Here is a 12,459-nt window from a genome sequence, read left to right on the forward strand (position 1 = left end):
AATTTAGCCTGTGGCCTTCCCCATCTCCCTTTATAGGTAGGGTAAGGTAGGTGTCATGGTAAGGAAGCAAATACAGCTTTTAATATTTTTAGGTTTAAATTGAAAACCTGACTCATGAGTGTTCTGATCAAAGGTGGCTTAAAACTCATATAAACAGTGTGGAATTATGGTAGCTATAAAATCTATCCAATAGAGAAAATTATAAATCATTCATATGGTAATGACATTTAATTAATTGTTCTTACCTGTGTAATGTTCTGACATACTTTTAAAATTCTTCATGACACTATTATAAAATTATCTTTTCTTTCTTTTTCTGGCCTTAATATAATTATAGGCCTGGCGTGGTGGCTCATGCCTGTAATCCCAGCACTTTGGGAGGCTGAGGCAGGCAGATCACGAGGTCAGGAGATCAAGACCATCCTGGCCAACATGACGAAACCCTGTATCTACTAAAAATAGAAAAATTAGCTGGGCGTGGTGGTGCATGCTTGTAGCCCCAGCTATTTGGGAGGCTGAGGTAGGAGAATCGCTTGAACCCAGGAGGCAGAGGTTGCAGTGAGCTGAGATCATGCCACTGCGCTCCAACCAGGGTGACAGAGCAAGACTCTGTCTCAAAAAATAAATAAATAAATACATAAATAAAAAAAAATATATATATATAAAATCTTGCTGAATGTTTCAGTGTCTGCCTGGTATGGTGTTAGATATTTTAAACATAAACTGATAAGAAAATAGATATTGGCTTCCTAAGTCTCAAAACTAGAGGAAGTAACGCAGTCTACCTACTGACAAAATGATGAACTAGAATCAAAAGAAATTTAGTGTAATTAACCTCTTTCCTAACCTTTTAATTTTGTCTGTGAATTATATCTGCTGTGGAATGAAATGACAAACCAGAAGAGTAAAATGTAGAAGGCTGTAGACTAGGAGTCAGAAGTTCTGGTTACTTTTTTCTACCTACAGTCTGGTAGTTCTTAACTCTATCAGGTGCAGTGTCCGCTTTTTATAAAGAATGTCTTATGACATCTTCTTTAATATTCACAAGTGAAATTCATAGATAGTATGACCTAACTGTATAGGGACCTTTCCAAAAATCTATATAAATGCCCTAACTAGGCTGGGCACAGTGGCTCACATCTGTTATCCCAGCACTTTGGGAGGATGAGGCAGGTGGATCACGAGGTCAGAAGTTCGAGACCAGCTTGGCCAACATGGTGAAACCCCCATCTCTACTAAAAGTAAAAAAGTTAGCCAGGTGTGGTGGCACGTGCCTGTAATCCCAGCTACTCGGGAGCCTGAGGCAGGAGAATCGTTGGAACCCGGGAGGCGGAGGTTGCAGTGAGCCAAGATCGTGCCACTGCGCTCCAGCCAGCCTGGGCAACAGAGCAAGACTCCATCTCAAAAAAAAAAAAGCCCTAACTATAATATAAAGGGAAAATTACAATAAGTTACAATAAAATAATTTGTAATTCTTCTGTAAATAGATTGGACATGACTGTATTAGAAGACAAAACATGACCCCACAAATTTCTACAGGGACCCCAAGAAATACAGGCCAGTCAGTTCACTGGGCGTGATGGCGGGCTCCTGTAGTCCCATCTACTCGGGAGGCTAAGGCAGGAGAATGGCGTGAACCTGGGAGGCGGAGCTTGCAGTGAGCTGAGATCGTCCCACTGTACTCCAGCCTGGGCGACAGAGCGAGACTCCGTCTCAGAAAAAAAAAAGAAAGAAATACAGCCCAGTAGAGAATCACTGCTATATGATGCAACAGGGACCCTTCCAGAGCTTGTAGAGATTGTAATATGTGTATGTTGTTATAGGTAGATCAGAGCTAAATAGCATAATAAAACTAATTGTACAACATTGTGAAAACTATTGATGAGGATTTATTTTCCTCATGCTAGGTCATTCGTAGATAGGGATCATTCTACTTCAGCTTTAATGGTGATCTTTAGACGGGAAGATTTAGAAGGAAATCTATCTAGCGTGTCTTCATTATCAAAATAAGATCCAGCTGAACCAATGAAATTTCCTATTATAAATAAGATCCAGCTAAACAAATGAAATTTCCTGTTATAAATTTCAAGTTTGAACTCAAAAAAGAAAAAAAAAAAGACTGACTTCCTGTTTCTATAGAGTGATAGAACATTTGCTTAAAGAAGATATTACTCCTTGCCTAGGAAATATTTCTTCCCTCTCAGTAAATTCTAATAATTTCTAAAAGTTGTTTATTTTGCTAAAATTTCTAAATTTTCTTTTTTTACTGAGAATCATTTAGTACCGAATTTTAGTTTCTGTATGTTTTAACCATAAATCAGGCAAACACATAGCTTTGCAGCAAATTATGTGCATAGGTTTTAGAGATAATTAACAAAATGGAGAAGAAAGTATTGAATAAATCAAGCATATTAGATCCATGTAACGCTTTTAAAATGTCTTCTAACTGAATGCAGTTAAAATGTATGAGTTCTGGCAAAAGATAAAACTAAATACTGAATCCAAATGAAAATGATTTTTCTTTCATTATTTTGATAAAGTCTTTAAAAATTGATTTTTGAAATACAGACTTTATATAGGTAATTAAGATGCCTTAATTTGGAACATGCAGAACTTTTTAGTTTAATTCTTTATTGAGCTGGACAAGCTAATACAAATAAAAAATAAAATAAAATATAGGAAAATTTTGCCATCCAAAAGTTATTTATTTATTTTTTTGTAATGGGAATTGTTTCTTATTTGAAATAGGATATAAGTTTTAAACTAATATTTTACCAGGAATTTGTATGTCTCGGTAGACTATGGACCATGCATTAGCTGAACTTTTTAGTTATCATTTAGTAATCCAATATCAGGTTATATCTATAATGACTTCTGAAAGAATGTATTAATATCAGTCAAATAAGATGTATAGTAATTTGTTCTGGATAATATTTTATAAGATTCACTTAAATACACTTGTTAATACCGTATTTGAGATCTACTTTAGAAACCTGCACTTTCAACTCCCAAGTCTGTAATTGCCAGAAGTTTACATTAATAAACTTTTCATTATAAACTGCTGGCAATATTTATGTCAAAACTAACATCAATGTAAAGAAAACAAGATAAGCAGCTTTTTATGAATTAGCACTTTAAAACATTATTTCAAAAGATTTGATTTCTTTCTCTAGACTTGCTTTTTCCAATATGGTAGCCACTAGCTACATCTGGCTACATTTAAACTAATTAAAATTAAATAAAATGGAAAATCCTTCCATTAGTTACACTAGCCGCATTTCAGGTATTCAGTAGTCACACATGGCTAATGGCTACCATAATAGCACAGATAACACTATTTTTAGCACCACAGACAGTTCTTTTGGTCATTTAAGTTCGATCTTGATCTGAATTCTTGTGATTGTATAACCCAGTGTGGGAAAAGCATTACTTTCATCTACACAGGTGAAGATTGGGCTTATGATAGCTAAATTAAACACTGAAACACCATTTACAGTGGCACATTGAAATAAGCCACTAAGACCTGTTGCCAGTCCACTAGTCTCATACTGACCAAACTACCAGTCTATAAAAGATGTTTTTAAAAATAGGCTGCCTTCTAGCGCTTCCAACCTTTTAAAAACTCTAATGAGTCAGAATAAGATTGGAGATAAAATAAGAAGCCCATCTTTAATCTTTGATTCTAGGTGACTATAATTTCATGTTCTACAGGCTGAGCATGGTGGCTCACTCCTATAATCACACTTTGTGAGGCTAAGGTGGGAGGATTGCTTGAGCTCAGGAGTTCAAGACCAGCTTGGGCAACATGGTGAAACCCTGTCTCTACAAAAAAACTTTTTAAAAATTAGCCGGGTATGGTGGTGCATGCCTGTGGTCCCAACATACTCAGGAGGCTAAGACAGGAGGATTGCTTGAGCCCAGGATTTCAAGACCAGCCAGGGCAATAGACCCCGTCTCTAAAAAAAGAAAGAACTAAACAAATACATAAATAAATGTCATATATACAAACCCAGCATACTTACAAAGAATTTTACTAATATAGTACTTTGCATACCAGCTACTCTTTCACTCATGTTCATTTTTTAATTTCATTTTTTATATCTTTTTTAATTGTGCATCACTTTGTACACAGTTCCTGGGCTGTATATAAGTCATTTCATCTAATAACATTTTTCACGTTAGTTCTGAAAATAAGTCTATCCTAGGCCTATTCAAGGTTTATAATAGGTGCAGGTCTTTAAAGTCTATATAGTAATTAACTGATATTTTAAACATCTTTACTTTCTCCTCTTTAACCAGGACTAATAATTCTTTTCTCATAGTTCCAGAAGCATTCTTATATTTGCTTAAGACTTTTTGCTTGATTGGAAAATTATACTCTTTAGTAGACAGTCTGCATCAAGATATGTGTTCCAATTTCAAATAATTCTTAGATTTCAAAAATTTAGCTGTATTAAATGTACCCTTAAAGTGCTGTCATCTAAAAATACTGTTATAACTCTATATACATAAAATAATTGTCTCTTTATTTTGTTGAAATGATAAACTAAAAATATTACCTATAGATATTGAAAGGACATATCAGTGAATTTTGTCAATTCCAGAATCACTGTCATAGAGACATAATATACACACAGCATCTTACCTATAAATGCAGTAGTGTATGTGCACACTTATAATGGAGACTAATGAGACATGAAAGAGCAGAATAAGAGCAGCCAAAAAAAGAGCTGATTTGATAGACACATTGACCCCAGTACATAGTGGAAATCAGTCCAGCCAATGCTTTCAGAATGTTCTCTGTGTGAAAAGGAATATAAAGGTGAGCGAGATTTGGTTCCTTTCCTCAACAGTTCCACAAACTAAAATGTAGTATCACTCTTTAAAATAATTCAAAGATTTACTTTGTTATGTGAAACACTGTCTTTTTCCCTCCCTTAACCTCAGCATTCTACCTGCTATTATGATCAAATAAGTAGTTTATCTTTTACTGAAGAATTGTCATAACTTATTCTGTGAAAGCCACTCTCTCCTGAAATGTAAAACCTCTTCATAGCATCACTTGATCTTCCCACTTGGACAGTGGGCTCAAAAAAGATGTCTCTGACCATAAGGTAATGCAGTCTTAGATCTGAAAGGTTTTCAGCACTCACTTGCTAAGGGCAAAAACTGAGCTGTTACATGATTTGTCCGAAGTTGTAGATTATAGAGCCCAGTCTAAAATGTAGGCCTCCTGGAGCACCATCCTTTTGTGTTACATCTGTGTGCTCATTCTAAAAGCCACACTTCATATACATAAACATACTTTTGGTTGACATAGTATGAATTGTTTTCTTTAAAAACTTATTTTATTTGGGTCAATGTGAAATGAATTTTCAGTTTATTTATATTGGATCAATCAAAATAATAACTCATTTGTTAGCCTCTAGACCTAACAGCCCAATTTAATTATATTCTATTTAGCATTGCTGTCATACCTCCAATTATACAAACATTGAAAGTTGCATTTTCCTAAAGCCATTCAATAAACGTGAATTAAACAAATGTCTGTATTTAGTAGCCCTTTTCTGCTCACTGATTATACTTGATGATTCTGACTCCAAGATGATTCTGACTCCAAGAGTAGTACATTGAGACTAAAAGAAAAATCAAGACTGGGTGCAGTGGCTCACATCTGTAATCCCAGCACTTTGGGAGGCTGAAGCAGGAGGATCACTTGAGCCCAGGAGTTTGTGACCAGCCCGGGCAACACGGTGAAACCCCATCTCTACAAAAAATACAAAAATTAGCCGGGCATGGTGGTGTACACCTGTGGTCTCAGCTATTCGGGGGCTGAGGTGGGGAGGATTGGTTGAGCCTGGAAGGTTGAGGCTACAGTGAACTGTGATCACGCCACTGCACTGCAGCCTTTGTGCCAGAGCAACTGTCTCAAAAAATAAATACATACATATGTACATACATAGAAAAATTAAACATTAAGTACTGAAAGTTGTGTGGCTTCCCTAGGTTTATATAACAAATTTATGGCAAAGTTTTGCTACAACATTTAGTAAAACCAAACTAAATAATTTTTCTTCCTGAACTACTTTGCGATCCCTCAAGAACCATTTTTGTTTCCAAAATGAATGCAGTTGGAATATATGAGTTTGGAGATATATATATATATATATGTGAGTTCTTTCCTTCCTTTCATGCAGAGAGTACACCTATACGTACTTCTGATGTTGACTATCGACTCTTAGAGGCATCTAAAGCTGGAGACTTGGAGACTGTGAAGGTAAGTCAGTGCCCTTAATATCTGGGATAGCACTGTTGAACTTTGCTAACCAATTCATTTTTAAGCTTCTAAGTGTATCTACTCAAATACAAACAGTAAAAGGATGAACAGAGTCATGGGCAGGAAAAATCTGTACTACTACTAAGGAATTCCCAGTATGTGCCTTATATTTATGAAACCATTTATATGTATGTGTGTGTGTGTATATATATATATAGTTAGATAGACAGATGGATATATACATACACACACATATACATGGTTTTAGTAATTTTCTTCAGGTTACATGAAAGCTCTTTTAATTTCACTTACATTAGTTAAAGTGTTACTATTTTTGGCCGCATTCACAAAATAAATAAACTAGATCGAGCCCAGACATTAGCAGGATGACATTTGAAACAATATTTCTTGATCTTTTCTCAGAGATTCACACATTTATTCTAGGAAAGCATTCCTGTGATCCCTCAACATTGGGATTATTCATATGCAGAAGATAGATTTTTTTCCCTGCGTAGCTCTACTTGCTTAGAAAATTTTATCAGCCTGTATTTGTAGTATAGAAACAATGGTTGTGGTTTTATTTTTTTTCAAATATAGTCATATTCTAATACTGAGTATGCTTTTTTAAAACACGCATTTCCCATCTATAATCATTCACTTAGGGATAAAGTTAGCAAAAGTTTTTTTGTTTGGAGGTTGTTCTTTTGGGGTTTGTTTTTTGTTGTTTTTTTAAGAGATAGGGTCTTGCTGTATTGTCCAGGCAGGCCTCAAACTCCTGGTGCTCAAGCAGTCCTCTTGCCTTACCCTGCCTGCTATCCACGTAGCTGAGACTACAGGCATGCACCACTGCACTCAACTTTGCCTTTATTTTTATAGAAAAGTTAATAGTGAATTTGCTATTGACAGTCACAGTACTTTTTATGATGTACTGTCAACTTTGTCACCTCTTCTTAAGCAAACTTTGTTTTTGCGATTTTAGCAAACTAATTTTAGCTTTCTTGATAACATATACTGGTTGAAAGTGACGGTAAACACATTCTGAGCTCTGTTGCCTAGAAATTTTATTTTTGTTTTAATATGTGGGCACTTCCAGGATCACTTCCAACTTAAAATAGTATCTAAGTTATTTAAAGAATAATAGTAAATTTTAGTTGTGATAGCCACTAGGGAGAAATTTTATGTTGTCTAAAATCTAAAACTATATATTTTTTCTTAAAATACTTCACTTGAAATGTATTCTAATAAAAGAAAATTCTTAAAGATGAAACAATTAGGCTTCCTTTCAGAACATGATAATCTCAGTGCCAGAATTGCTATATATGCTTATTATAATTAATACATACTTTATTTTTAAAGTGCACAGTTTTAAATTCCATGTGTTTTGTACATGATAGGCAGATATATACTACAGCTTTTAGGTTTCTTAAACAATCCATTCACAGTGAAGGCCAAATTTATTTTGATTTGTGGAATGGAAGTAGCAAAAGAAAACAAAGCAGCACAAATTGAGTGAGAATTAGGCCTGGTAAATTTCTTCTCCAAGAGACTTTAGAAAGTATTAGAATTGAGGTATTAGAAGAAAAGGCTGCCTGCTGAATAAAGCATTTGAAATTATGAAAAGTAGGTAGGAAGGATGTAAAATTACTTTGGCATTCGAAAGAAAACTGAAACAGAATAAAGAATTTCTAAATCTTAAAGATCAAATATTTGATAAGCAGAATGGGCGTCTGTTTCTGTAACCTCACAGACTGAGTTGTGTTTCATTCCCTGCTTATTCCTATTTTGTCAGTACTCTCTGCTAGAATAATAATAGAGTTAATTTAGAATGTGAGAACCAGTGGAGGAAAGCAGCATTAGGAAGAAGCTTCAATCATGTCAGACTCCATAGAGGGTGTCTACTATCAATTTTGCATCTTTTCTTTTGATTTATGTATTAATTTATTCATTTTTATTTAATTTGTCAATTGTGCTATTTATATATTAATATAGCCATAGACTCATTTGTCATGAAAAGATATTTGACCTGGCCAGATGACAATGGCTCTTCAGGTTTTAGAGGCTGGTGCATTTCTGTATAGAGTTGATGAGATTGTGAACTTGCCCTTACCACCCAGACTCCTTCCTGTCGTGTGAAAATTACACCACTTTAAAAGAGCTTGTTTTTATCCTACCTGTGTGAAAGCTTCTTGTCTTAGTCGATTTGTGCTGCTATAAAAAAAAAAATACCATTGACTGGGCAATTTCTAAGCAATAGAAATTTATTTCTCTCAGTTCTGGAGGCTAGGAACGGGTACTGGTTCCAGATCCAGGTATTGGTAGGCTTAGTGTCTGGTGGGGACCCTGTCTGTCTGCCTTCAAGATGGTGTCTTGTTGCTGCCTCTTCTGGAGGGGGCAAATGCTGTATCCTCACTTGGCAGAAGGCGGAAGAACAAAATGGCCAAATGCTGTGTGAAGCCTCTTTTAGAAAGGCCTTAAGCCCATTCAGGAGGGAAGAGCCTGCATGACCCAGTCACCTGCTTAACTCCATTGCATTGGAGATTAAGTTTCAACATGAATTCCAGAAGGACACAAACATTCAACCCGTAGCACTAGCACTCCTACGTACTCTATCAGTAGAAATCTTTCAGGTTCCTAATTTCTATGTAATAATAGCTTATTACAGTGGCGGAAGTGGCAGCAAAATTGTGAATGCCTGAAAATCCCCAAAGACCCTGCAATCATCCTTTATAGCCTAGAGCATGCATGCTGTTGTCTGCTCTTCTTTATTTGCTTTTTCTAATTTTCATTGCCTTTCTTCTGATCATTTCCCTCAAGTTGGATAATTACGAAAGTAAGCAATGATACATGATGTAGCACAAAGACCAGGAGGTTAAAAGTCAGTAAAGCAGGGTTTGAGTCTTTATTCTACCCCTTACCAACTATTTGAAAAGGATGTCACTTAACCTTCATCCCTGATGTATTTATCTGTAAAGTTAATTTATAAATTAACCTCCATCCCTGGTTTGTTATCTATCAACTTCATAGATAATAATTTCCTCACTGAAAGAATATGATACTTTTTTTTTTTTTTTTTGAGATGGAGTCTCACTCTGTCACCAGGCTGAAGTGCAGTAGCACGATTTCAGCTCACTGCAACCTCTGCCTCCCAGGTTCAAGTGATTCTACTGCTTTAGCCTCCCGAGTAGCTGGGACTACAGGCGTGTGCCACCATGCCCAGCTAATATTTGTAATTTTAGTACAGACGAGGTTTGACTATGTTGGCCAGGATGGTCTCGATCTCTTGACCTTGTGATCTGCCCGCCTTGGCCTCCCAAAGTGCTGGGATTGCAGGTGTGAGCCATCACGCCCAGCTGATATTCTTTATAAACTGTAAATTATTATTCAGCTATTATAATTACTCACTTATTACCACCGGTGATATAGTCTTTCATTCCTTACATGGCATCCTGCTGCTTTGTAAACAAATTGAGCTTACAATTTAGATTGTGCTGAAATTGAAGCATTCAGAGAGCGATAAGGAGACACAGAAGAGATTTGGGGGACATCTCTGAAAGAGATGAAAGAGAGAGCCCAAAAGCTAGGGTATGATTAAAAAACCAGTTTAACTTGTAGGTAAGCAAACATTGCCCCAAAAGTCAAGTAAAGACCTGTTGACTACATAGCTTTGCTATAGTCAATCAAAAGACCGAGGGAGAGGCCCAGGCAGAAAAATAATTTTCCAGAGCCTTTTGCTCGCTTGACTCACATTAGAGAAGACAAGAGCTCTCTAGTTACATAGTCAACTGAGGTTGGTGCTAGCACAAGCAGGTGTGCCATGACAAACAGTATAGCATATCTCAGGGAGGAAGGACAAAGGTAAAACAGGAAGGCAGTGTTTGCATTGAAAATGCTTGCTTTATTGTGGGTTTTTCTATTTGATTCTGATTTTGGTCAGGAAATGTCGAAAAACATTAATTTGCTCTGTATATAATAAATATTTGTAGTCACTGTAAAGTGTAGTGCTGATTTCTAGACATTTGTATTGTTTAATCTTTGGAAATAAATATTCATTAGAAAATTATAATTTATCCAAGATGTTGCACTATTTTGGGGCAAAACCTGTGAATAAATAGTAATGTTTGTTTTGTGTTTGTCTCTGTGTGTGCACCACGAAAGCAACTTTGCAGCCCTCAAAATGTGAATTGTAGAGACTTAGAGGGCCGGCATTCCACGCCCTTACACTTCGCGGCAGGCTACAACCGCGTGTCTGTTGTAGAGTACCTGCTACACCATGGTGCCGATGTCCATGCCAAAGACAAGGGGTAGGTGTTAGAAGTTAGCTGTTTGGGAGTCATTCTCTTCATGCTTAAAAAAATTTTAAATATTTTTGAAGTCTTAGATTTTTTCTTTATTAAAAAAGTAATCCTTATTTTTTTGTTTAAAACATAGAGATGTCACGCCTGTAATCCCAGCACTCTGGGAGGCTGAGGCGGGCGAATCAACTGAGGTCGGGTGTTCGCAACCAGCCTGACCAACATGGAGAAACCCCGTCTCTATTAAAAATACAAAATTAGCCGGGTGTGGTGGTGCACGCCTGTAATCCCAGCTACTCGGGAGGCTGAGGCAGGCGAATTGCTTGAACCCAGGAGGTAGAGGTTGTGGAGAGCTGAGATTGCTCCATTGCACACCAGCCTGGGCAACAAGAGTGAAACTCTGTCTCAAAAAAAAAACAAAAACAAAACAAAACAAAAAACAGAAATGTGCCGGGTGCAGTGGCTCACGCCTGTAATCCCAGCACTTTGGGAGTCCAAGGCGGGCGGATCACCTGAGGTCAGGAGTTTGAGACCAGCCTGACCAACATGGTGAAACCCCGTCTCTACTAACAATACAAAATTAACCAGGCATGGTGGCACATGCCTGTAATCCCAGCTACTCGGGAGGCTGAGGCAGGAGAATCACTTGAACCCGGGAGGTGGATGTTGCAGTGAGCTGAGATCACACCATTGCACTCCAGCCTGGGCAACAAGAATGAAATTCCATCCCCCCTCCCCCCCAAAAAAAAACAGAGAAATATACAGTATAGAAAGTGAAAATTTCCTGTCAGCCCACCTCCTGCTCAGAGATACAGCATTAAGATGTTGAATGTATTCCTCCAGATATTGTAAATGCATAGACTTGTCTGTGTGCTGTGGTGGTGGTAGTGATTTTTAACACAAATGGTGGTACCATCCTATACGGTCTGCTTTGCAGTTTACTTTTTTCTACCCAATAGTATATCTTGAATAGTGTTCCCATATCAGTACTTAGTAGTCTCATTCTGTTAATGTTTGTATATAATATTTTGTTGCATTATATAAATTTTGTTTTGTTTTGTTTTGTTTTTGAGACGGAGTCTCACTTTGTCACCCAGGCTGGAGTGCAGTGGCGCGATCTCAGCTCAATGCAAGCTCCGCCTCCGGGGTTCACACCATTCTCCTGCCTCAGCCTCCCAAGTAGCTGGGACTACAGGCACCCACCACCATGCCCGGCTAATTTTTTGTATTTTTAGTAGAGATGGGGTTTCACTGTGTTAGCCAGGATGGGCTTGATCTCTTGACCTCGTGATCCACCCACCCAGGCTTCCCAAAGTGCTGGGATTACAGGCGTGAGCCACCACGCCCGGCCCTATATGAATGTTTTTATATAGTCTGTTAAGTTATTGTTTATTCTTTTTTGCTATTAAAAATGTACAGTCTCTTCTAAAAAGAAGTCATCCATCCCAAAGTCATCAGTATTCCTAGAAGCATAATTTTATTTTTACTAATTCAGTTACTCTATATTTTATGTTAGTTTGTTAAATTATTTTAATTTGTCTAGACAAAGCCTAAGGCAGCTACTTAGAAATGTGAGAAAGATATTTTAACTGACAGGAATTCCCATGTTGTGAGTTAATTTCACATCATCTCAAAATAAGCCAATAGCTTTCTGTGTAATTACATAGCAGTGCACAGTAGAATTAAACTACACGATTTAGGCCTCATTGAACCAGTATGTATTTATTTATCTTTTAAAAGGGACACATCAGACATGAATATTCACTAACAATCACACTAGTGCTTTCAAAGTGTTACAGTGTAATGGAGAGCAAGCAGCATTTGCTTCTATTGCTCATTTTAACACTTAGCATATTTCATCCCAAAACTAAAAAAAAAAAAAAAAAAAAA

At 36.9% G+C, this 12,459-nt stretch overlaps 1 protein-coding gene across 1 annotated transcript in view; it reads left to right on the plus strand.

Moving 5' to 3' along the window:
• TNKS (tankyrase) overlaps positions 1-12,459 on the plus strand; it is a 228,137-nt gene that overhangs the window by 164,191 nt on the left and 51,487 nt on the right. The window contains 2 exon segments of the mRNA XM_017894677.1: positions 6,198-6,277; positions 10,433-10,578. Of these exon segments, the coding sequence (XP_017750166.1) occupies positions 6,198-6,277; positions 10,433-10,578 (226 nt within the window).

This window comes from Rhinopithecus bieti, unplaced genomic scaffold (genome assembly GCF_001698545.2).
Source record: "Rhinopithecus bieti isolate Rb0 unplaced genomic scaffold, ASM169854v2 scaffold_25360, whole genome shotgun sequence".
Lineage (NCBI taxonomy): Eukaryota > Metazoa > Chordata > Mammalia > Primates > Cercopithecidae > Rhinopithecus > Rhinopithecus bieti.